Source organism: Pelodiscus sinensis, chromosome 15 (genome assembly GCF_049634645.1).
Source record: "Pelodiscus sinensis isolate JC-2024 chromosome 15, ASM4963464v1, whole genome shotgun sequence".
Classification (NCBI taxonomy): domain Eukaryota; kingdom Metazoa; phylum Chordata; order Testudines; family Trionychidae; genus Pelodiscus; species Pelodiscus sinensis.
In genome coordinates this window covers 7752853-7779123 of record NC_134725.1, presented here as the reverse complement: position 1 = coordinate 7779123, position 26271 = coordinate 7752853, and the positions used below count along the sequence as shown (strand labels likewise).

Below are 26271 nucleotides of genomic sequence, written 5' to 3'. Positions count from 1 at the left end.
AGTCCTGTCTTGGAGTGCCCTGAGTGCCCGCACTCGGGACACCACAGCGCTAAGCCACATGGAGCCAGAGCGGCCTCTCTGCACACTGGTGCATCTCATGGGGTCGTTGCCATCAGCCCAACTACACTTGCCGCAGGCTGCCATCTGGGGGTCCATCGGGGGGCTGTCAGGATCCAGGCAGCCCTGCGGGAGAGCATCCACCCCGAGGAGCCCTCAGGGCCTCCCTAGTCTTCCTCACCAGGGGCTCGTGCCCCATTCCTCCCTCACGTCCTTCCACTTACCCCCCCAACCCCCCTTCCTGAAGTCAAATAAAAGACACGTATGTTCAAAAATACAAACTGGGTTTATTGAACAAAACTGGGGGCGGATGAACCTCTGGGGAGACTGGGAAAAGGAGGAGGGAGAGGGGAAGAGAGAGGGTGCAAGTGGGGAGGGGGAAACCTGGGAGGAGGGAGCTGGAAGGGGGAAGCAAAGGGAAGAAGGGGGAGGGGAAGCTCAGGGATCAGGGTTCGGGGGGCTCGCCAGACCAACTTGATTTTCATGCAAACCTGCTCCTGGGTTCGCATGTGGCCTTTGGTGTCCAGGCTGGCAGCTATCCTGCCATAGACAGATGAATTACTCCATCTAGTGTGGAGATCATGGACATTGGGGGCATCCCCCCCAAGCCTGAATAAGGTCCATGATCTCTACCATGGACCAGGAAGGCGCCCGCCTTCTCCAGCCCTGTCAGGCTTCTGGGAGCTGGCAGACTTCTCCTGGGGAGCGGTGGAGGGCTTGCTGCCAGTGGCTTGCTGGCTCATGTTTTGGGGCTACTGGGTCAGGGGCCCTGGTGGCCACTGCTGGCTCTGGGCTGGCAGGCTTGGAGCTGGCACAGGCACTGTGGCCAGGGTCTACCCCTTTAAAATCTCTGGGCTGGGGGAGAGGAGAGTTATTTTCCTGGTTGTGCTCAGAGTGGCCATCAGGGCTCCCTGGGAAGGGCTGGAGGCCCCCTATTTCGAATTAAGTGTCTACACAGCACTTCATTCGAAATAGCTATTTTGAATTTGGTGTTACTCCTTGTAGAATGAGGTTTACCAAATTTGAATTAAGCGCTCTGCTATTTTGAATTAATTTTGAAATAGCGGTTTGTATGTATTGATGCTATTAAAGTTAATTCGAAATAACGGCTGTTATTCTGAATTTACTTTGCAGTGTAGACATACCCTAACTGTGAAATCTACACTGCAGGGCTTAACTTGAAATAAACTATGCAAATTGAGCTATGTCAATTAGCTTATTTTGAAATAGCTTATTTCGAGTTTTGGTGCTGTCTACAGAGCATTTATTTCAAGGTAGAGTTCTCTTCCTCTGACTTCCCTTACTCCTTGTACAATGAGGATTACAGGAGTCAGAGTAGGAAGTCCTCCAGCTTGATGGTGTTTTGACACTATTTCAAAATAATTGCAGGCTGTGTAGACATGGATTAAATTATTTCAAAATACTGTTGCTGTGTAGATATAGCCCTTGAGGTCACGAAAGCATGTGCATTAATTGAGATCCTTGAGATCTGGTTCTTTCTCTTGGATCCTCAGCCTCTGGAACTCCTATCTGTTGCACTTCACAAAGGAGTTTATGCAGTGCCACAAAAGACCTTAGAGCTGTGCTCTTTGGTGTTTCCCTGTAATCTGGTTTGATGCATCAAGGGGACCGTTTTACTCTTAAGTTATTTTTAATAGAAGTGTGATAGGTATAAAATGAAGCCTGGGTTGTGCCCATGAAAACTCATGATACCATCTACATGTTTTGTTAGTCCATAGAGTGCTACCAGATTATTTGTTGTTTTTTAAGTTTTTCCTGTTACAGACAAACTCAGCTACCCCTCTCAACCTGCGTAGACTGGAACTTCTTTGTATAAGGAGAAGGGAATAGATCCGTGGTCATCAATTGGTCGATCACAATTGACTGGTTGATCGCAAGGGCTCGACCAGTCGATCGTGAGGCGTTTGAGGTTCCCCCATTTTCCCCCACTCCTAAGAAGCCCCACTACCTACCTCCAGCGAAAATAGAGGTAGTGCCGGTTTCCTGCAGGGTAGTGCAGCTGCGTGCCACTTCCGGGGGCTCCAGAAGTTCACTGGCTGCTCCCCTCCCTCAGGTCTGTGGTGTGCCAGAACTTGCAGGGGAGGGATCCCCAGAGGAGGCACATGCTGGGACTTCACTGCACTGCGGGAGGGGGAGTTGGCCCCAGAGGAGGTACACACGGGGGGTTTCCCTCCTTGCGATGGGGGGTGTGTGTGGGAGGGAGTTCTGGGAGGAGGCTGGTGCAGGGGACTCCCTGCCCCCACTGGCATCCTGTCCCCTGCTGCAGAATCCTGTCCTCTCCTCCCCAGCACCCTGTCCCCTCTCCCTGTGCCCTGCTGCAGAACCCTGCCCCCACCCAGCACTCTGTCCCCTCTCCCCTGTGCCCTGCTGCAGAACCCTGCCCCCACCCCAGCACCCTGTCCCCTCTCCCCTGTGCCCTGCTGCAGAACCCTGCTCCCACCCCAGCACCCTGTCCCCTGCACCAGCACCCACTAGCACCCTTCCCCAGTAGCATGTCCCCTGCTCCCACCAGCACAGTTGGGGCCACATTAATGAGGCTTGGGGTGTTTTGGGGAGAAGGGTTTTTTTGCATCTCCCTTGTGTGGCCCCAACTGACTTTTCTGTGGGTCAGTGACCCCCTGACTCAAAACAGGTTCCCTTCTCATAAATAAAGACAATGCTGAAACTTTTTGTGTTAACACATTATAACACTCCTGCACCACCACCACCCCCTAGATCTGAGCCTAACGTGTCCTGAGCCCTTCACATACCTCAACCCAAATTCCTGCACCCTCAAATCCACAAGCCTGTGGCTTGCTCAGTACCCCAACCCTCCATCTGACCCCAACACTGCCCAGCCTGGAGCCCCCTCTCCGAGCCAGCATCCCCTTCTCCACCTCCTCCTGCATCCAAATTCCCTCCCAGAACTAGCACCTCTCACCCATTCCCACACCCAAATCCCTCATCCCCACCCCAGAGCCCACACATCCTGTCTCAACCCAGTGATGGTATGGCTAGACTGCAGGAGTTTTTCAGGATTCCAAAGAGATCTTGGAAAAACTCTTCTGCATCCAGGGATGCATTTGTTACTCTGCTTTTTTCCGTAGAAGAGCAAACATGCTTTTTCTGTAACCCCTATATTCCTTGTTCCATGAGGAATAAGGGGGCTTCCAAAAAAAGGAGATTTTCTAACATTTGGTCCAGTCTAGACAGGCAAAATGTTGGAAAAACCTCTTCCTACAGAAGAATTGGAAAAACAAAGCGGCAGTATGGAGTGTATAGGGGCTGGGGATAGCAAGTGATGGAGAAGAGGAGAATAGAGAGGGCAGGGCTTCAGGGAAGGGGTGGGATCTTGGGGGAAGGATGGGGCGGTAGATCTTTGCTTGTTCTGAGATTTAAAAAGTGATCTTGGGTGTAAAAAGGTTGGAGACCATTGGACTAGATGCTCATTAGAGAGAGGCACACACTGGAATCAGTTCGTTTAAACTGTCACTTTGATTAGTTTCTAATGCTGCTCCTGGAACAAATCCATACTAAGGACACTTAGAACTTCATGACATCTGAAGGGACAGAACCCAGATCCTCTTTCAGGATCTTCTGCCGTGTAAACTAAAGGGCTCTCCATTAGCTGTTAGCAGTATGCAGCCTAAGGGTACGTCTAGACTACATGCCTCTGGTGACAGAGGCATGTAGATTAGGCTACCGGACACAGTAAAATGAAGCGTCGATTTAAATAATCGCCGCTTCATTTAAATTTACATGGCTGCCGCGCTGAGCCGACAAACAGCTGATCAGCTGTTTGTCGGCTCAGCGCGATAGTCTGGATGCTCCCCTGCCGACATCAAAGGTATTTGTCGACCACCCAGGTATGCCATGTAAATTTAAGTGAAGCGGCGATTATTTAAATTGCTGTTTCATTTTACTATGTCCGGTAGCCTAATCTACATGCCTCTGTCACCAGAGGCATGTAGTCTAGACGTACCCTAAGACACACAATTAAGAGGCTTGGGTTCCGTCCAGTAGAGCACAGTGTTATACACGCATGCACATGCACACAGCTAGTTAGCTCATTCCAATACAAACAACCAATTGGAAGTGTTAAATATGCTAATATACATGGGGGAAATGCGGCTTTTGGAGTCACACTGACCCTCTTAACAAAGGGACTGTGTCTAGACTGGCAAGTTTAGACTGGAAAAATTTGCCAGCTGTCTACACTGGCCGCTTGAATTTCCGTAAGAACACTGACAATCTCATGTAAGAAATCAGTGTGTCTTGCGGAAATACTATGCTGCTCCCGTTTGAGCAAAACTCCTTTTGCGCAAAAGCTTTTGTGCAAAAGGTCCAGTGTAGACAGCTCAGATGTGTTTTGTGCAAAAAAGCCCCGATGGTGAAAATGGCAATTTGGGCTTTTTTGCGCAAAAGCGCGTCTAGATTGGCACGGACGCTTTTCTGCAAAAAGTGCTTTTGCGGAAAAGTGTCCGTGCCAATCTAGACGTGCTTTTCCGCAAATGCTTTTAACGGAACACTTTTCTGTTAAAAGCATTTGCAGAAAATCATGCTAGTCGAGACGTAGCCAATAACCCAATTCTGCTCCCACTTACCTCTGGCTTTGTGTCAATGTAATTCAGTTGCTGTTAGTGGAGTTACTCTTGATTCAATGGGTGTAAATGAGAGCAGAATGGTACTCAGTATCTCTGGCATAGCCCGTGCTTAATCTATGAGCAGAACTTCAGAGAGGCAATAAAGAAATAGTGTGTAGACGAGAGATCTAGACCAGAAGGCAGGTCAGTGGGCTAGTCCGTTGGGTGACATGGGTATGGAAGTAGGTTCTGCTCTCCAGCGCCTTTGGAGGAGCAGAACTAGTCAGATGCGAGACTTGCACATAACACACGTGAATTTCTTAATGGGATGTTTCTTGTGCCGGTGGCTGCCTGGAGACTGCAGTGAGGGGCTAATAAAGGGGGCTGAACATGGCATCCCTAGACTTTCTTAACATGTCCCAGTGATTGCTGCAGTGAACCAGGAGGGGTCCAGATTTACTGCTGCGGTGTCCTCACAGGTCCCTGGCTCCACGGATGATGATAACCAGAAGGCTGCTTGTGTGCGTGCTCAGTGATGTGGGTCGTGTCAACTTGTGCACTTAGTGTCCACAGCAGACCCCAAGAGACCCCCCAGAGACCACAAACCGGATAAGGATGGAAGGTGTCCAGGCAGGTTTATTGCAGAGCGAAGCACAGTCATAGCTGTCAGTAGACTCTACTGAACCACTGCGCGTATGCAATTCGTAACAAGGGATTGACTCACTCACTGGAAAATGCCAATGCCCTCTAGATCATTCACAGAATGTCCCCCCAAGACAACACCTTATATATGGGTACAAACAAGTTACACTTCACTGCTGATGTGTCAGGTTGTCACCCTCTGATGCTTCTTAGATACCACCCATCACCTTGCACCTTGTGGTTTGATTAGATCATCTCTATCCATCATGTTGTCATTTTAGACCCTTTCCTGCCCCTATGTCTGTGTCTGTGGGGCGTGTGAGTATCAATAATTTTTTAATGAGCTGCTGGTATCATGTGCTTTCAAGTTATGACCAGAACCAATGACTGTTATACTGTCAGTACCTAGTACTAATGACTGTTCTGCACCTGGTCCCATTACCAATTAGAGTTTTGCACTCTCAGCCCTGTGTGTGCCAAGTTCTGTGAGCTGCCTCTTGCTCTCAGCTTAGCTTTGCTTTATGTTAGCCAAGTGTTTTCCATTGTGAACTAGGCCTCAGGCCTCAGACCAGGCCTGTGCTACATGGGCTTTTGATTTAGACCTTCATCTTACCACAACAGCAATGGCAAATCTGCCAGCGCAGAGAGGTTTCTGGGGGCTTCTGGTGTTTAAACCATCGTGTTCTGTAGACCTGCTCTGGGTAAGACTAACGAAACAGTGGTTTAAGCACCTGCTCCCAGAGTACGCTATTGCTCTGGGAGTTGCTATTATTAGTGGAAATGCGGTGGGACATTGCAACAGAAGGAAATTTTAAGACCAGCGTTAGACACGCTACAAATGTATTTTCCCATGAACAGACATGAGAAAAATACTGTAGTAATCTCCTTTTTGATATGCCAGTAAGTCTGCTGCAGTGGAGGACTCTTCCTCGGGGGCTTTCATCGGGGTGAAGTTCTAGCCCTATTGAAATCAAAGACAAAACTTCCATTGACTTCAGCAAGGCTGGGATTTCATCTCTGGAGTTCCAACTGCAAAATGCCCGACAAGGAGGAAGAATGAGGTTGGGGCACCTGCAACGGGAATTGTTTTTTTTTCACTGCAGCTTGTTACGTGGCCTGGGAAAGTGCTACTGAAAGGACAAGAGGCTAACCCAGTGGTTCTTTCCTTGGTTACAGGCCCTGGTCATTTTGTTTGTTCTTGGCTGGTTGTTCGTTCCCATCTATATCAGAGCTGGGGTGAGTACAAACATTGGGTTTTGCCTTTTATTGTTCCCAGTTTTGATCTTTCTGTTTCATCCTGCTGTGCGTGTGGATCTCAGACCACCACCAAACCATTCTCCATGGGAGGAGAGACCTGAATCGGACAGGGACTCTACATAAGTTGTGTCTGTATGTGTTTAAACAAGGAGGTCTCTGCATCTGTGAGATCCCAAATGAGGAGCATTTGACAGACTGTCTTTCTGGGATTCATGAAGGTGCCTGACCCTGGCCGTTTGCAGTTCTAGTGCACATATCAGTGTGATCTCTGGATGAAAAGACCCTCTGCCCTTATGGTAGCTGTGTCTGTTGCTCGTGGTATGAATTCTTCTCCCGCTCCCTCTGCAGGTGGTGACGATGCCAGAGTATCTCAAGAAGCGGTTTGGCGGCCGACGGATTCAGATGTATCTCTCAGTCCTTTCTCTGCTCCTCTATATTTTCACCAAGATCTCGGTGAGTTAAGCTTTTCCAATTCCTCTGTTCTAAGTGAAGTTTCTACCCATGTTACTATTGTACACTCGTATGAAATCTCTCTCCGTGTGCGGTTCTCATGTCTCTCTTTTGGTGTCTGGACTCAATTTAGATAGGTAAAAATCTATCTCCATGTGGTCACTCTTCCTTTCAGCAGTGCTGGCCATCCAAATCAGCTCAGCAGCTCTAAGCATGTCTGGCCTGTTGGATTATACCAGGGGACTCTGTCTCTAGATGGTGGCTATGATCCAGCTTTCTTTTTCCTGGATTTTGTTTCCATATGTGCTCGCCTCTGGAACAGGTCAGGCTGGTTGGAGCCTTGTACTATGTACACTATGCTCCATCTCAGACATCGTTGACAGAAACTGAAGAGAGGGTCCCAAACTATTAGAATTTAAGTACCTGGTTCTCTGCCTTTGTCCTTCAAGGATAACTACTCCTGCTTCTTACCCAGGAACATTCACCTGAGCAGGGGCGGATAGAGAGGAGGGCGAGCGGGGCGGCCGCCCCGGTCCCTGCGCTTCAAGAAGCCCCGCGCATGCGCTGTGCAAAGGGGGGCCCTGTGAAATTGTGCTGCCCTGAGCCCCACAAAATAGTCATCTGCCCCTGCACCTGAGTCCATTTCTGGCATTTAGTTTTGGAGCCTTCTGTCTAAGGTCTCCCATTCTGGCTCCCGGGCCAAATTCTCCTGATACTGCAGGGTCTGAGTAACTCTCTTTGGGCACGTCTAGACTACATCCCTCTGTTGAAAGAGGGATAGAAATGAGCCGATCAAAAGTGCAAATGAAGCACGGATTTAAATATCCTGCACTTAATTTGCATATTTGCGTCCTATTGCTGTTTCAAAAAAGGGTATTTTGAAAGTGAAACCGCAGTCTAGACGTGGTTCTTTCGAAAAAAACACCCCTTTTTTCAAAAGAACCCGTACTCCTCATTTTTTCAGGAGTATGGGTTCTTTCGAAAGAGGGGTTTTTCCCCTGAAAGAACCATGTCTAGACTACGGTTTCACTTTTGAAATACCTTTTTTCGGAACAGCAATAGGACGCAAATATGCAAATTAAGTGCAGGATATTTAAATCCATGTTTCATTTGCATTTTTGATCGGGATATAGTCTACACATAGCCTTTATCTCCAGGGTGAGAAAAGGGATGCTGGGCTTTCAAGGAATGGATTTTAGTTCTTACTTTCTCACAGATTCTTTCATCAGTATCCACAGATGAATGTGAAATCTGTTAGTACTAATGAAGCACAAGGGAGAAAAAAGGAGAGGAAAGCAGATGAGAAGAGACAGAGAGGGTATCAGGAAAAAAGGAGTGGGAAGAGCAAGGAGAGGTAGGGAAGGAAGAGGAAAGAGCCTGTCTGTAGATCAGTTTGAGCTATGAAGTGTGGTTAACAAGGACATTGCTCTAGCAAAGGGTGTTTTTATATTTCTGCCCCTTTTGAAATTATTGTGTTTCCATCCAAGTCCACAGGTCAGGCAGACCTGGGTCTGTCATTTTTCCTGCAGTTGCCATGGAAGGTTGCTCTTTGCCCTCTGCATAGGAGCTAAGTGATAATAGATCAGCGTAACCTAAAAGAGCTGGGCTTTTGCTTCATTCTCATGCTCTTACAACAACTGGTATTTCCAAATTAAATAGGCTAGAGTTTTCATTTCATTAAAATATAACAATAGAAATTACTAGCACGTAGATATTTAAATTGTTTATAGACTGAAAATGTGTTCGAGTGTGTCCTACTTTCATAACCTATTTTAAGTTTGTTTTATGCCTGTGATTTGCTAATGAAGTTGTAACTGAAATGAAAACAAGAGGCTTATACAATGGGAATGTATGAGGAGATATGACTCACCTTGCAGGTACATAACCATAATCACAGTGTGATATTAACATATTTTGGGGGAATGTCTAAGACATTCTAAAACACAATGGACAAAATGAAATGACTGGTTAAAACACGTTGTTAAGCAGGATCAAACTCGAATGTACGGTATAACGGAATCTGACATTTGTCTTCGGTTTGATACTCATAGATATAAAACTAAATGGTGTAAAAGGAAAGAAGAAGTAGTAATGGGTAGAATTGTAAAATTAGTTGGACCAGTGGAACAACTGACAAGACACTGGACCCTTGATTAGTGAATTGCCTCTCTGTATTGTGCTGATTAATCCAAGATGTCTAATCTTTGATTAATAAACCAATTGAGCTGACTATTTGATGTCTCATTTAATTTATGATCAAACAGAAGCCATTATAGTTTGGCACCCCAGAAGACATCAGCAGTGGTGTCATTTTGGGCCAATCAACTCTGGGTTGTGGCTTACCTACCAGTAAAGCAGTGCCAGTGCAGAAATTTTAACTCTTAACTATTTATAGGCCTATGTGCATCTGGAAACACACCTAGCATTCCTCTCAGCAGGGTGCCTTCTGGGAGTGGGAAATCAATTAATTATTAGGACATAACACATTGTTGATAATGAAAGATTAAATCTGTGACACGTCAGAGCACTGGAGTACAAATTAAAATATCAGCTGGCAGTCATTACTTCTTTATGAAGGACTTCCCCATATTTCAGAATATGGGATAGTTCACTCGTATTAGATCTAATTTAAGTAACTGACCCCCGGATGTATGTAGGTAAGATGACATATATGTTAGAGCCATGGAAAATCTACTGATGGTGTAAACTTTAGAAAATGAGGGAACAGAATAAGAAATTGAAACATCAGATGGAAAAACAAGCATCATATGTCCTTAAGTTGGAAAAGCCTAAAAGGGAAGTGCAGATGTGACAGGGAGGAGGAAGATAGAGAAAAGAGAGAAGCCAGCAATAGTGTGGCAGGCAGATAGCCTGAAAAGTGCCTTCACAGTGACTGAAGAACAGCTTAGCATAGCATATCAAGGCACTCTGATTGATCCTAATAAGTGTAGACAAGAACAATAGGGTCCACAAGAATAGCTTTGGGTATTAAGAAGGCAAATGGCAGCAGCTGGTCATGGAGGTTAACCCTCTGTATCTCTTTTTCTGGGACTACCTGAGGAGGAGGATTGGAAGGTTATTACCAGGGATGTGACTGGGAATATGATGACCCATGGTTAGAAAGGGAATCCCTAAGGGTATGTCTACACATTAAGGTTAATTCGAAATAACAGCCATTATTTTGAATTAACTTTACTAGCATCTACACAGCCAAACTGCTATTTCGGAATAAATTGGAAATAGTGGAGCACTTATTTTGAATTTGGTAAACCTCATTCCATGAGGAATAACGCCAAATTCGAAATAGCTAATTCAAAATAAGTGCTGTGTAGACACTTATATTGAAATAGGGAGCGTCCAGCCTTCCCAGCCATGGTGGCCACTCCAGCCTCAAACAAGAACAATCCTCTCCCTCCCCTCCCTCCCCGGAGCCCTTAAAGGGGTTGACCCTGGCCACAGTGCCTGTGCCCAGAGCCAGCAGTCACTGCCCCTGACCCAGTGGCCCCAAAACATGAGCCAGAAAGCCACTGGTGCCAGCCCTCCACTGCTCCCCAGGAGCAGTCTGCCAGCTCCCAGGAGCCTGACAGGGTCTGGAAAGGTGGGCGCCTTCCTGGTCCAGGGTGGAGTTCAGGGTGGTCCTTACTTAGGTTTGAGGGGGATGCCCCCTACATCCATGAGCTCCGCACTAGACAGAGGAATGCGGCCGTCTATGGCAGGATAGCTGCCAGCCTGGCCACCAAAGGCCACATGGGAACCCAGGAGCAGGTTCACATGAAAATCAAGTTGGTCCGGTGAGACCCCCAACCCTGATCCCTGAGCTTCCCCTCCCCCTTCTTCCCCTTGCTTCCCCCTTCCACCTCCCTTGTCCCAGGTTTCCCCCTCCCTTCTCCCACCCTCTCTCTTCCCCTCTCCCACCTCCTTTCTCCAGTCTCACCAGATTCATTTCCCCCGCCCCCAGTTTTGTTAAATAAAGAGAATTTGTGTTCATGAAAATGCATGTATTTTATTTGACATCAGGAAGGGGGGCTAAGGAGGGGTAAGTGGAAGGACATGAGGGAGGAATGAGGCACAAGCCCCCAGTGGGGCAGACCAGAGAGGTCCTTAGTGCTCCTCAGGGGGGAAGCTCTCCTGCAGGGCCTCCTGGATACTGACAGCCCCCTGATGGACCTCCCGGATGGCAGCCTGCAGAAAGTACAGCCTGGCTCAAAGCAACATGTCCAAGAGAAGCACCAGAGTGCCCAGGGGCAGCTCTGGCTCCATGTTGCAGAGTGCTGTGATGTCCCGAGTGAGGGCAACCAGAGCATGCAGAGACAAAATGCTTTGCTGTCCCTCACTGAGGTAGGCAAGCAAGCAAGCAGGGAAAGCTGAGAACCGGCTGTCTGAGGGGAAGAAGGGGTCCCTTTAAGCACAAGCCTGAGACAGCCTCAGGTAGCAGCCACACAAATAAACTCCTGACCTGATGCCCTGCTGGACCTGGTTCTGTCCGGTCTTCAATGCAATTCAGTGTCCACTCAGTGTGGACGCGCTATTTCAAAATAGCAAAAAGACGTGTTATTTCAAAATAACTTATTTCGAATTAACTATTTCAAAATAAGATATTTTGAAATAACACTGTAGTGTAGACAGATCCCTAGTGAACATTGTAGCAGCTGGTGAAGGTAAGAAAAAGAAAGGGCAGAAAAGAAGTTCTGTGTGAGGAAGGCTAAGAGATGCTACCTGATACGGATGTAAAATCCTGTTTAATTGGTTAAATCTCAGGTTAAACCTTAGGTTTAACTGGTTAACTGATTAAGTGGGATGGGGGGACTACTCCTGCTGATGGCCCCCATAACCTTCCCATGCAGGGCTCACTCAGGGCTACCACCAGCTCTGTGCAGGACTGCTAGCTCCTGCCTCGGCCCATGGTTCAGTGGGCCTGACAGGGCTGAAGCAGCCTTCCGCCCATAGCATGCCACAGGTTTCCGGGCATCAATTAACCAATACCTGGTAAGTGTCATCCAGTAAGTTAACCGGTTCCCCATTCACATTCCTACTACCAGATACCACCAGGAGATCTGGTGGAGCAGAGTTTGTGAGTGGAATTTGGGTAACAGATCTTTATCCTCCTTAGATGAGAGTGAAGTTCAGATGGAGAGAGAAATACACCGAATGTCAATACGGAAGCATTAATCATTACAGACCAGCATATTAGAATATGTACACAAATTATTTAATCATTCTGCTTTCTAAGAGGGTTAAAATAGCAGGCAGAGCTTATCATCTTAATCGGGGAGACTATAATTAATGTGCTACAAATAACGGTTGATAAAGCTACTTAGATGCCCTCTCCAAAGTCTATGGGGTAAGCAGGATTTTGTTTGACAACACTGTAGTTGGTAGCTTTCAAAGGGAATAGCTTTTTGGTGAAATGCTCAGTTTAATAATCAAAGCCGCATCTGTGCCTCGATGATGAAGGCTGAAGCTGAAATAAAATGTAAGGTCACAATGACACCCACTACAGTTCATATGTGTCTCTCTGCAATATCTAGTACCCAGGGAACCTGTTTTACATGCTGGCTCTTCGTTTACGTTGCTTGCTTTTAGGTGAGATTGTTGAGGGTTTGCCCAACACACAATACTCTCTCTGTTCTTCTTTTCCCATGTTCCCTTGTTGAATTACTGCCATCTCTCTTTCCCTGCCCATTTTCTTCCTGTTTTCTCTTTTGTTTCTGTTCAGTGTTTATTTTGTCCCCCATCTTGTTTTGTGGCTCTGTTGTCAGTGCTCCCTGGGAAGCTCAGTGCTGTCTGGATTGGTCTGTGGGGCTCCCAGAACCAAGATGTTGCAGAGCAGAAGCTGAGTGGAAAAGCTTAATCCATGAGCTGCAGCATAAACCTACACCACTGTGTGAGTTGTTGCCATGGTAGCTTTCAGGGAGCAAAAGTACTAGTGCTTCTTCCATTGCTGTCACCCAGGGCGCTGTTCCAGTGGTAGAAAAGGTGGGCAGTTTTAAGAAAATCAAGTGTAGGCAAGGCATTGGTGACCAGCAACTGATTAAATCAAGGGTAGGTATCTGGGGAAACAAAGTCTGTGGATGCTTCCCCCTGTAATCTGCAGGAATTTAAAACATGAGTCTGTGAAGGCATTGCAAGAGTTCCTTGGAATCTTTTAAATGCAATGGTAGTTGTAGAAGTAGGTTCATGTCATTTAGTTTTGCTTAGTGGTTCCTGAATAATGTGTGCACAGCGCTAGAGTGATTTTTTGCATGGAGACGATACAGAGACACAATTTTAATGGTGTGTATGAAAGAATGTTAATGGAGCAACAAGGAAACATTAGCAATAAACAATGTAACTGGGATGTAGAAGAGGTGAACTTTGAAAGTAATATAGTTAATCAAAGGATTTTAAATATTGCTCAGGATGTCAAATAATTAGCCAGGTTTCCTTGAGGGATCATTTATAACTAAAAATAAATGAACTTCAAGTGTTGGGGCATAAGCTGATCAATTGTGAGGCTCATGAAGGAATTCTCTCCCCTAGAGTACAGCGTGGGCTCATATGGAATTCAGCTTTACGAATTCCAGCATCTTAGGACAGCCTCAGGCTCCCTCGTCACATATGATGAAGGCTAGGACAGAATTTGTTGGTGGTACCATACATGTGTTGCACAGACTATGTGGTGCACAGGTTAGCTCCACAATGGCTCTGCATGGCAGCATGCAGAGGCTGGTAGTGGGGATAGGATGGAGGATCTGCAGTTGCATAACCCTGATGGCAGAAAAGATGAAGGGGCACTGAGGTGGCGACAGTCTCAAAGAGGGGTTTCCTCAGTGGCCTGGGAGAGAGGTTTTCTTCCTCCAGCACCTGCCCAGCCACTCAAGCTGAATGCTGTGGAGTGGATTTGCCCCTTTATATTTTCACTTTACTTTCCCTGTCTCTAAAATGAGGATTACTCAATTGCCTGGCTGACTGGGGCGTCATGAGAACGTTACTTACTGCTTGTAAAGAGCTGTAAAAGTAAAACGCTCCAAGTGTTGTTGTCATGTACAGCCTGGCACCATCAACCGGATGCCTGACTTTTATTTCACCCCTTTCATTGTGGCAGAGTACCTGATTAGTTGGCACTTCCTGGGTGTGTCTAGACTACAGGGTTTTTTCGAAAAAAGTGGCCTTTTTTAAAAAAAACTGTACCTGTGTCTAGACTACTGCCGCGTTCTGTGGACAGTAAATCGAAAGAACACGGTGGTTTTGTCGACAACGGTAAAACTCATTCTATGAGGAATAACGCTTTTTGTCGAAAGTCATCTTTCGAAAAAAGGCACTATTGCATGAAAACAGGGCTTTTTCGAAAGAGAGCTTCTACACTCTCTTTCGAAAAAGTGAGCCGCTTTTTTGAAAAATCTTCTTGTTGTCTAGATGCTCTTTTTCAAAAGAGGCTTGCAGTCTAGATGCAGCCCCTGTGTTCCTTGAATAAATATTTGTCCTAAAATCTAGTAGAGCTGAGCACTAAACATCCTTCTTACGCCTTCCGTGCACTAGGCTTTTAGGGGGAGGTTTTCAAAAGCACTTAAGTGATTTAGGAACACAAATTCACAAATACCCCTGCTCCCCAGTCCTGCTGCAGCACGTTGTGCTGTTACAAACCCCCTAACAGAGGTACGATTTACACTGGTGAGGCATGGTTTGGATGGGAATTGGTTATTCAGATTATGTCAGCTTTAGGGGTTTGCATTGAGGCAGCTGCAGTGGTAACTGAAGTCCGAGGCTGTATTCACAAAATCTATATTATTACACGTCCTCAAGAGCTTTGGGGTGGCAGCCCCACTGGCCTCACCCCTTCCACCTGAGACTCTGCCCCTTCATGCTGGAGCCCCAAAGCCTCCCCCCGTAAAAGGAAAAGCCACAAGACCAGAGGAGCCCTACACTGCCTGCCCCAGCCACATTGGGCCAAGCCACTGTCATTCTCCCCTTCCCCCAGCACCAGACTGAGCTGCTCCCCTGACTCCTGAGTACCAGGCTGTCCTCAATGGCTGACTGAGCCAGCAACCTCCCTGAGCACTGACTGACCCTAGCGCCACCAGTTGGGCTGGTCCAAACTGCCAGGCTCCCCCGAGTACTGGACCAGTCCCAGTGCTGCCAGAGTTGGGCTGGACCCAGGACTGGGCTGAGCCAGCAGCCTCCCCACATGCTGGGCTGAGCACAGCGCTGAGACCTGAGCTACCGGCCCCCGCAGCAGTCCACTGGCTCTCCATGTCACTCCTCACTCCCCTGTTTCCAGGAGGAGGGATGTAGTAAGTAGCAGGGACCTTCTGGGTTAGAACAGGCAATGGGGTTCTCAGAGAAGAGGGGTACCATGGCCCAGTGGCCAGGGCAGGTTGGCACCAGTGCCAAGAAAGTCAATGCTTTCCTGGCCTATTATACCCACCGACCATGCACAAGAGCTAATTGTTTCTCCAGCTGGCCAGCAGAATCCTAACAACTCTGACAGATATTCATGGATCTTGTGTAAAATAAGGTGTCACCTTTGATTCCTCTTTGTCCTCAACTACCAGTTGCACCAAGCATCTGTGGCCACGTCTAGACTACATGGCTCCGTCAACGGAGCCATGTAGTCTAGATGAAGCCTGTGTGGCACAAGAAAGGAATGAAGAATAGCTTTGAGGCAAGACATAAATAAATACAGAAGAGTCATTAAACAAAACTCTTCCTGGATGTAATGAAAAGATTGTCAAAAGACTTGGATTTAAGAACTATGTTGAATGGTTTTCTCATCCATAAATTTACAGACATAGGATGGTGGGTAGCCAGATTTGCCTAGAAGGCTTCACTGGTACATTTCTGGAAACCATTGTGAAAAGGGCAGAGACAAAGAAGTGAACTTCAGAAATCCTCTGGCATTTAAAATAAAGCAAATTGGGGAACCTAGGAGACAGGATCTGTCTGTATTTTGCATGTGCTTTTATTCCTTTGTGCAGTTCTTGGGAAGGTGGGGGGAGGGGTGAAGAGATGAGATGATATTAAGAAATCATATCTTAAGCATTCCCTAACCTGTCATCTTTCCTTTTATTAGGCAGATATGTTCTCTGGAGCTATATTTATCCAAATGGCCATGGGCCTAAATCTTTATCTGGCCATAATCATACTGCTGGCCGTTACTGGTCTTTACACAATCACAGGTGAGTTTGTGGGACAGATTGATCAATTAAAAACATATCAAAAGAGAATTCAGAAAGATGAAAAGGGAAGCGGAGCAAATGGGGAAAAATGAGTGAGAGAAATAGTAAGGGGCAAAGTGAGATGATCCCCCCTAAGCCATTAGCAGAGATGTCCACACATTTCTTATTGGGGTTTCTTTGCATTTAGGTGGCCTTGCTGCTGTGATATACACAGACACCTTACAGACCTTCATTATGATGGTGGGGTCCCTTATTCTCACAGGATTTGGTAAGTAAAATTGATGAATGAGAACTCAGCTACAGACTCCAGAGTCCTGTGGAAAGAGATCCACCATTGTGGAGTCCTGACAGGTTAACAGCTGAGGTGTGACAGGCAATTGCTTCATGAATTTGCCGGGAATAGAGGAAAGCTGCACCATAAGACCCCCTCTTATCCTTACCACTGCCTTTTCAGCATATCTATGGGTGCATAATATTAAGGCAGGACCAACGTTCTGACTGTATGGACCACTGGTACTAAGCAGGGAGCTGATTCTTTATGACTGTGCATGGTTTCCAGCTGCTAAACTGCATTAAGAAAACTCAGATACATTCAATACTTGTGCAAGGGATGATGCTGATCATGGCAGAGAAGATGGATCATGTATTTGTGAATAGGGGACCTGGTGTTCATGCGGTACTTAAATGCAGTCCACCCGTGAAACAGAATCCTGGTATCGAGGGAGTCAGCCTACATAATTAATCAAGAGGAGGAGCTAGTAAAGGCAGGGAGCCTTGTGATATTGTAATTTCCTCTCCCTTCTGACTACACGAACTTCCTCTACAAAAGCTTTTTACTGAAATGAAGCTGTCCCCCTTCTTCACAATCTATCTATATCTATATTAGAGAGTTTGTGGTCTGTCTGTCTGTCTGTCTGTCTGTGAATCCATCCATCTATCTCTGAGTCCTTCTAACTGTTCCTAAACAGTAAGAGCTAGGACCACCAAATTTGGTATGCAGCTTCCTCTTATCCTAACTAAAATCAAAGTCAGGGTTTGATTGTGCCAGGAAAATGGGTCGTGCCTGGGATTAGATTGCTTTCCCTCACATGGAAAGGGCAGGATGTGATAGGAGGGACAATTATGTTCCTCAATGACCACAGGGGGCAGTGTGACCGGAGAGGTTGGCTGTATCAGGAAGAGAGTGGCCGGCTGGGCTGAGCTGTGTGATCCTATGCCCCATACCTCTCCCTGGCCCTTGGCTGCAGCGCTGGATGGGGTGGGGGTATATCTCCATTAGTCAGCAGCTCCGAAGGTGAGGAGGCACTGGGTAGCCCAGTCCCAGACCCACTACAGGGAGCTGCCCACCCACCAACTGGGAGGGAAGGGAGGAGGCAGCCCAGCCCCAGTGCCCCATCCTCCACTAGGAGCCACTGGGGGTACAGGCAGCTCCTCACCCCTTCCCATAAGGAGCCACCAGGGAGGGGCAGGCAGGCAGGCTGGGGAGGTTGGGCAGCCCAGCCCTGGTCCCCCTGCTTGCAAGGAGCCACCAGCTTGGCAGCCCAGCCCCAGCCTCTCCCCCCTGTGAGAAGCTGCCATTTGGGAGGAAACTAGCCCCCACATCATAAGAAGACACTGGATGGGGGGTAGTGGGGGCTGGGCAGCCTCCCCATGGGAAGAACCACTGGCAGCAGAGCCAGGCATATCAGTCCTGACCTCCTCAGGAAGAGACGCCAAGGCACGCCTGCATCCCCCACACCTGCAGCTACCTCCTCTGAAGGAGCTGAGGAACCCTGAGTAAACAACATTTCAGACTGACTTCATCTGGTGGACACTGGTGGTCCTCCTCGGGGCCAGGCAGCCTGGAGATATTACACCTGCATTATACTTTTCGGCAAAGTGGAGTGCAAAGGAATCTCTAGCAGGAAAGCCATGTGGCTCCTGGCTTTCGAGTGTTCATAGCACATACTTTGATGTCTTCTGATAATGTTGGTCTTTTTCAGACATGTTCCAGGTATGTCACACCGACAGCATGGAGTTCTCATTGGACTCTTTTGTTCCACTAGGAATTTCAAGTGTTTTTTCCGCTCTGTTTTTCAGCATTTGCCAAAGTAGGAGGATACGAGGCCTTTATGGAGAAATACATGAACGCTATTCCAAGCAACATCTCCTATGGAAACGTTATCATTGACCCAAAATGCTACACCCCCCGGGCAGATTCCTTCCACATCTTCCGAGACCCGATCACTGGAGATCTGCCATGGCCCGGCCTTACTTTTGGCTTGAGCATCCTCGCTTTGTGGTACTGGTGCACAGATCAGGTAGGGGAAAGGAAATTCAGGGCATTCTAACATCTGCAATCTCGTTGGAATGATCTCTCTCCCACTCCACCCCTATTCCTTTATCTCCTTAGAGAGGAAGGTGATTTTTCCTCGATAGTTCTTAATTGCTCAGCCCTTCCCATGGTAAGTCAATGGTGTTTGTGTATGTGTTCCTTTTTTCCCGTCTCATGATCTGTTCAATGAACTTGGAGGATCTAGTTTTCAGACGTGGCATTGCAACAAAATATTTTCACTCAGTGGATCCTGTGCTTCTGGATAAGTGGTAGGTTGAGTGTTCTCTCTCCTAATCTTGGGGGGATGGCAACTTGCCCATTGGCTGCCTATAGCTCTCAGTCTAATCCCTTTACTTCAGAGGCACTTAGGGTATGTCTACACTACAGAGTTAGTTCGAATTAACGGACGTTAGTTCAAACTAACTTTCATAGGCGCTACACTAGCACTCCGCTAGTTCGAACTTAATTCGAACTAGCGGAGCGCTTAGTTCGAACTAGGTAATCCTCATTTTACTAGGACTAAGCCTAGTTCGAACTAGCTAGTTCGAATTAAGGGGTGTGTAGCCCCTTAATTCGAACTAGTGGGAGGCTAGCCCTCCCCAGGTTTCCCTGGTGGCCACTCTGGCCAACACCAGGGAAATTCTATTGCCCCCCTCTCGGCCCCGGACCCCTTAAAGGGGCACGGGCTGGCTACGGTGCCCGTGCCAGATGCAAGCCTGCCAGCACCCAGCCAGCAGACCCTGAACCTGGCATGGCTCGAGCCACCCCCCGGTGCCCTCCAGCCCACCCCCTCTTCCCGGGACCAGGCTGGCGGCTCCCGGGAGCTTGCCCGGGACCGCAAGAGGCGGGCACCTGCCTGGGCTAGTGCGGACATCGTGGACTTCGTCCACGATCTCCGCACTAGGCACAGGAAAGTGGCCATCTAGGGCAGGAGAGCTACCAGCCTGGCCACCCAGGAGCAGGTGTGCATGAAAATCAAGGGGGTCCAGTGAGACCCCCGACCCTGAGCCCTGAGCTTACAATGGCCGTACTGGGTCAGACCAAAGGTCTATCTAGCCCAGTAGCCTGTCTGCCGACAGCGGCTCACCCTAGGGACCTTGGAGGGGATGGACCAAAGGCAGTGACCAAGCCATTTGTCTCGTGCCATCCCTCTCCAGCCTTCCACAAACCTTGGGCAGGGACACCACTCCTACCCCCTGGCTAATAGCACTCCATGGACCCAGCCTCCATGACTTGATCTCACTTCCCTTTAAACTCTGTTCTAGTTCTAGCCTTCACAGCCTCCTGCAGCAAGGAGTTCCACTGGTTGACTCTTTGCTTTGTGAAGAACAACTTTCTGTTACTAGTTTGAAGCCTGCTACCCATTCCTTTCCTTTGGTGTCCTCTAGTCCTTCTTTAGGGGAACTAATGAAGAACTTTTCTGTATGCACCCTCTCCACCCAACTCCTGCTTTTATAGACCTCTATCCTGTCCCCCCTCCGTCTCCTCTTTTCTAAGCTGAAAAGTCCCAGTCTCTTTAGCCTCTCTTCATATGGGACCTGTTCCCAACCCCTGATCATTGTAGTTGCCCTCCCTTCTCCCAGCCTCTCTCTTCCCCTCTCCCACCTCCTTTTCCCTGTCTCCCCCAGTTTTGTTCAATAAAGACAGATTCCATTTTTGAACACAATTGTCCTTTATTTTGTACATCAAGAAAAGGGGCTAGGGAAGGGTAAGTGGAAGGAGGTGAGGGAGGAATGGGGCACGAGCCCCCGATGGGGAGGACTGGGCTGGCTCTGCGGGCTTCTGGGGGTGGACGCTCTCCTGCAGGCCCCCAATTGCCCCCTCTCCCCAGATGGCAGCCTGCGGCAAGTGCAGCCGGTCTGATGGCCGAGTGCTGTGATGTGCCCAGTGTGGGTATTCCGGGCACTCCAAGCCAGGACTGGTTTGCAAGCGGGGCACCCCTGAGAACTGTCTGTCCTGGGTGGGGGTCGGGTCCCTTTAAACGCAGCCCTCGGCTAGCCTGAGACAGCATCTCCACGCTCTAAGTCCTCCTCTGATGCCCTGCCGGCACTTCTTCCGGCAATCCTTAAGCCCAGTTCAGGGTCCACTTAATGTGGACTTGCTAGTTCGAATTAGCAAAATGCTAATTCGAACTAGTTTATAGTTCTAGACGCGTTAGCTCGAATTAGCTTAGTTCGAATGAACTAATTCGAACTAAGTTAGTTCGAATTAGCGCTGTAGTGTAGACACACCCTTACTTCAGTCTGATCTAGTCGCTCTCGTAACTGGCATAGCAGGGGAAAACGGGAACCCAAACATGGCGGCAGCAGACTAGATTTCTTATCTCAGGCTCTTCCCCACTACAAGGGGTTTTCCTTCTCCAGATTTCTGGGGCCAAAGGGGCTGTTCCCTGACAAGAGCTCGCTCTGCCCCTCATCTCTGTACCAGCAGGGTTCCCTTCTGGTATCTGATGGCAGCTCTACAGGACTCCTGACACATGCCCCTAAACTGATATAAAGGGAGGTTTTTATCCAGTTTCAGCCAGTCCTTGACTGACTGCAGATGTCCCAATTAAACCTGCCTCAACTGGTTCTAGCAGGTTCTAGATTGCCTCCAAGTGTCTTAGCTAACCGAACAGCCTCAACTGCGTTCTAGGAGGTTCTTAATTGACCCATGGTGTCTTCATTAATCCCCAGTAACTGCCATTTGGCTACCATGGCAACGGAGATTTGTTCCGCCCAGGGCTAAGTTTGCAGATGATACCAAACTGGGTGGGGTTGCAACTTCTTGAGAGGATAGGGACATAATTCAAAATGACCTTAGCAAGTTAGAGAAATGGTCAGAGGTAAACAGGATGAGGATGACCATAAAGAGAAATGCAAAGTGCTCCACTTAGGAAGGAACAATCAGTTCCATACATACAAGATGGGAAGCGACTGTCTAGGAAGGAGCATGGCAGAAAGGGATCTAGGGGTCATAGTGGACCACAAGTTGAATATGAGTCAACAGTGTGATGCTGTTGCAAAAAAAGCAAATATGATTCTAGGTTGTATCAACAGGTGTGTTGTAAGCAAAACTCGTGAAGTCATTCTGCCGCTCAACTCTGCACTAGTTAGGCCTCAGCTGGAGTACTGTGTCCAGTTCTGGGCGCCACATTTCAAGAAAGATGTGGAGAAATTGGAAAGGGTACAGAGAAGAGCGACAAGAATGATTAAAGGTCTAGAGAACATGACCTATGAAGCCAGGCTTCATGAACTGGGCTTGTTTAGTTTGGAAAAAAGAAGATTAAGGGGGGACATGATAGCGGTTTTCAAATATCTAAAAGGGTGTCACAAGGAGGAAGGAGAAAATTTGTTCCTCTTGGTTTCTGAGGACAGGACAAGGAGTAATGGGCTTAAAGTGCAGCAGGGGAGGTTTAGATTGGACATTAGGAAAAAATTCCTAACTGTCAGGGTGGTCAAATATTGGAATAAATTGCCAAGGGAGGTGGTGGAATCTCCCTCTCTGGAGATATTTAAGAACAGGTTAGATAGACATCTGTCAGGGATGGTGTAGACGGAGCTTGGTCCTGCCTTGAGGGCGGGGGGCTGGACTCGATGACCTCTCGAGGTCCCTTCCAGTCCTATGATTCTATGATTCTATGAATATCTCTGTCTTCTATTACCTTCTGGTTTTTCTCCATCACCGCATCTTCATGGGACATGGACATCAATAGAAATGACTCTTAGTCTAGGCATAGACCTGGCTCCTCATTCAGCTGCACTAGGTGTATCTTTAGCGTGTGCTGCTTAAACAAAGCTGGGCAGACGGTCTGTGTATGGCAGTCTGTCCCATGCCAGGCTGGGACACAGTGGGGCCATCTGTTTCCTGAGGTCAGTGGTCCATCCTGTCTACAAAACGATGAAACTTGGATGCTTCAGAAGGAGAATGCACTGCTGTCATTGTGCAGTATCACATATCATATGTGAGCAGGGGGAGGGGGTCACATTGAAAGCCTTCATAATTTGTATCCTAGCTAGAGTAACTGTATCTGATATTCCTATTCATTCAAATATCTAATCCCTTTTGAATCTTTCTAAGCTATTTGGTTCAATCATATACATTGGCAGGGAGACTCACAGGCTAAACATGCACTGGACAAAAGTATTTCATTTATCTGTTTAGATTTGTTCTAGGGGCTTCACGTGCTCTTTTGTTTTTCTAATTATGGGAAAGGTCAAACAGTTCTAACTGGAACATTATTTAAAGCACCCTCTTTGTGCCTTGGTCTGCGCAGCGCTGAGAGTGGTGACAACGCGGGAGTCATTCACATCTCCTGTTTCTTTGGCAGGTTATCGTTCAGCGATGTCTCTCAGCCAAGAACATGTCCCATGTGAAGGCGGGCTGTATCCTGTGCGGGTATCTGAAGCTGCTGCCCATGTTTGTGATGGTGATGCCTGGGATGATCAGTCGCATTCTGTACACCGGTAAGACCATACCCTCTCGATTCTCCAGTTTCTTCTCATTCCCTTTCTCATACCCCTCAGTTTTCGCTTCACTGTTTCCTCACAAGCTCCTTCAGTTGCTCCCCTCACTCATACCCTCAAAATACATGCACACACCAGCTATCCCCACAAAATAAGAGGCTACTGCTCTTTCTCCTTCCCCTGCTCAGGGCTCCACTATCCCTTCATGGGGACAGAAATCCTAGAGTATGTGTCCTCTTTGTTGGCATTTGTTACAGCAACCCTGCTCTGACTGCACAGCTGGCAAAAACTCATCTGTGACTGATGTTTTGCCCAGGCAGAGGGAGTGGTTGCTGAACTGCTACTTAGCTGGTTGGTCCCCAGCCTGTAACAATGCTTGGGATTCTTCCGTTCCAAGTGCAGGACTCTACACTTGTCCTTGTTGAACCTCATCAGATTTCTTGTGGCCCAATCCTCCAATTTGTCTAAGTCACTCTGGACCCTATCCCTGTCCTCCAGCGAATCTACCTCTCCCACTAACTAAGTGTCTTCTGCAAACCTGCTGAGAGTGCAATCCATCCCCTCCTCCCGGTCATTGATAAAAATGTTGAACAAAATCAGCCCTAGAACAGATCCTTGGGGCACTCCACTAGAAACCGACCGCCAACCTGACATCAAGCCGTTGATCACTACCCATTGGGCCCAACAGTCTAGCCAGCTTTCTATCTGCCTTACAGTCCATGTGTCCAATCCATACTTCCTTAATTCACTGGCAAGAATACTGTGGGAGACCATATCAAAAGCCTTGCTAAAGTCAAGGCATCTCACGTCCACTGACTTCCCCATGTCCACAGAGTCAGTTACCTCCTCACAGAAAGCTAATTTAATGTGTTGGAGAAAAGACTCCAGTGCATGTATCAGAGGAGAGAAGCTCTGTTGCTGACCAAGGGCTTGAACACTAAACCCTGAGAATAAGAGTTAGGTGTGTTACCAACTGAGATAGCCAGGCTCATCTTTACAGGTTTTGAATCCCTGATGGACAGAGTCATCACCAAACTGTCCGTGGATGTCTCAGCCCAGAGAAATGATTGTCAGGCAGACAGCTGTCCCCCCCTCCAGCCCCGGCACTGAGAAAGGCTTCCAGAAAGGAGTGTTCCCAGCGCATGGAAATACCTGCAATTTGCATGCTGCTTAAGCTCAGTGTGAGCCGAGAGCCAGTTCTTTCCCCTCCACAATGAGCTGTGTTTACAACAGCAGGCAGGAGAGCAGGTGGCTCTAGCAAGAGAGGGCCTTTCAAAGCACATATTAACTTTGCGCTGAGCCCTGTCTTTGCATGATTCAGTCCTGGCTTTCTGTGAAGCTCTGCAGATGCAGTTTTAATGGCGTGACCTTAGCACATCACTGTTCTTTGGCTAGGAAAGAGATGATGCAGGAATGGAATCCCTTCCCACAGCTATGGACCCAAGGGTGATCTCAGAGGGGGGGGGGGGGGGCGGGGAAGAGAACCTAGCCTGGGTTTGGAAATTTCTCTTGATTTCAGAGTAACTTCTTGCTATGACCCCATGTAACCCAGTCTTGTTACCCTTTTCTCAGATATGGTGGCTTGTGTCGTGCCTTCAATCTGTGAGAGCTACTGTGGCACCCAAGTTGGCTGCTCAAACATTGCTTATCCAAAACTGGTAGTGGACCTTATGCCGAATGGTAAGACACTAGCTCTGAGTCTTTATGGGAAAGACATGGACAGCAAATAAACAGAAGCTGGTTGTTGTGTGGGAGAGATTTCCCAGGAATTCTGCTACCAGAACTTGGGGACTGGCATTTTGATTTAGTCCTGATTGGGCCTGCCAAGAGGGGGGTAGTTAAAGGGAGCAGTAGCAATTCAAAATGCATTGTGCGGTGCATTCTGGGTGGCTCTAACGGTTGGGGTGTGCAGCATGGCATTCTCTGGGTGGCGCTGAGGGCTAGCTGCCCCTGGCCCCAACCCTTCTGCCTGAGGCCTGGCCCCCTTTGGGAACGTGGAGCTGGGTCCTCCCCCATCTTCTTCCCTGATCCTGATTTGACATCACTAAACTACTACAGCGCTTTCTGGAGTGTCAGGGCTCATCTCTTGTAGGCCCTAGATCATTCCAGCACACACAGTGTATTCCTGTACATGCCGTACGTTTTGATCAGTGTGACTGCAGATCCAGACCAGCCTTAACAATCTTATTTATTTGCAAAAACACTTAAGCCAAATGAGATGTGCTGGCTTTATCCTTGTGAGAGAGGTAAATCTGGACTAGTAGTTGCAAATTACTAAGTAGGTGCTTTTTCCAGGATCTCTCTGTTGAGGGATGTATATGCAGTTCCTCTGTTAAACTCACTGGGCGGGGAAGAGAAACTGCACACATATGAGAAAAATTAGAAACTTCTGCAGGCATCACGGGCCTTCATGGTATGACTGTGGTTTCCAAATGGGCCACTAAGAAGTGATGGAATTGTGGAGATTTGGGCCTCAGCTAAGATAAGGGGGATTGCTTGTGCAGACCTCAGTTTCCCTCATTTCTCACTGGAATAGTCTCTCATTATAGCATCATTCCTGGAAGAGGAGCTGAGAGAGGCAAGCTCCATATACATGCTTTACACTGGCTTGTACACTTGGCAGATTTTGGAGGGGTACAGCAGGGAAGGTTTGAGAACTCCTGTGCTTGCTGAAAATACTGCCCTTCCTTGAAGAGACTATAGATGGTGATGCTGGCAGGTTTGGTCTGACGCTGCTATGGGGAAGGGTTTTGAGGAAAGGGAGCTGATGAAGTAGCCATGAGAACAGAAAGCAATGGGAAAGATGACCAGTGAAACTAATTTTAAGTTGCCCTTGAAAATAAAAAGATTTGTGTATCAAAGGAACAGAAAGTTGCCCTGACAAAATACAGCACTAGACCACGGGTGGGCAATACTTTTTTATGAGGGGCCATGCCAGGATTTTGATAAGTGGTCAAGAGCTGTATTTTTCCATGGTGGTGGGGTGGGGGAGGTAGGGTCTGGGACAGACTTTGGGCACAGAAGGCAGCTTGAGATAGGGGACTGGGATGCAGCAGAGGGTTTGAGGTCGGGGAGGGAGTTTGGATAAAAGAAGTTACTGTGACCAGCAATGTAAAATCCCATTTAATGAGTTAACCAGTTAAACATTATGTTTAACCGGTTAACCACTTAAAGGGGGTGAGTGGAGGGGCCACTCCAGCCTGGCTTTGTCGATCTCCTCAGAGCCCAGCCTGGGTACTATATGTATTGTAAACACTGTGCTTCCTGACATAGCAGGCCCCATCCTGCTACTGTCCCAGCAGGGTGCTATGACCGTTGCTTCTTTTACTAGCAGATAGCTGGGCCGGGGAGGGCAGACCGTGCACTCA

At 47.9% G+C, this 26271-nt stretch overlaps 1 protein-coding gene across 1 annotated transcript in view; it reads left to right on the top strand.

The window, feature by feature from the left end:
- The window catches only part of LOC102461558 (sodium/glucose cotransporter 1-like), a 55607-nt gene that overhangs the window by 15880 nt on the left and 13456 nt on the right, over positions 1-26271 (top strand). The window contains exons 4-10 of the mRNA XM_006125425.4: positions 6459-6518; positions 6888-6992; positions 16039-16144; positions 16332-16412; positions 18224-18444; positions 22768-22903; positions 24476-24583. Coding sequence (XP_006125487.2) covers positions 6459-6518; positions 6888-6992; positions 16039-16144; positions 16332-16412; positions 18224-18444; positions 22768-22903; positions 24476-24583 — 817 coding nt within the window. The remainder of the gene's footprint in view (positions 1-6458; positions 6519-6887; positions 6993-16038; positions 16145-16331; positions 16413-18223; positions 18445-22767; positions 22904-24475; positions 24584-26271) is intronic.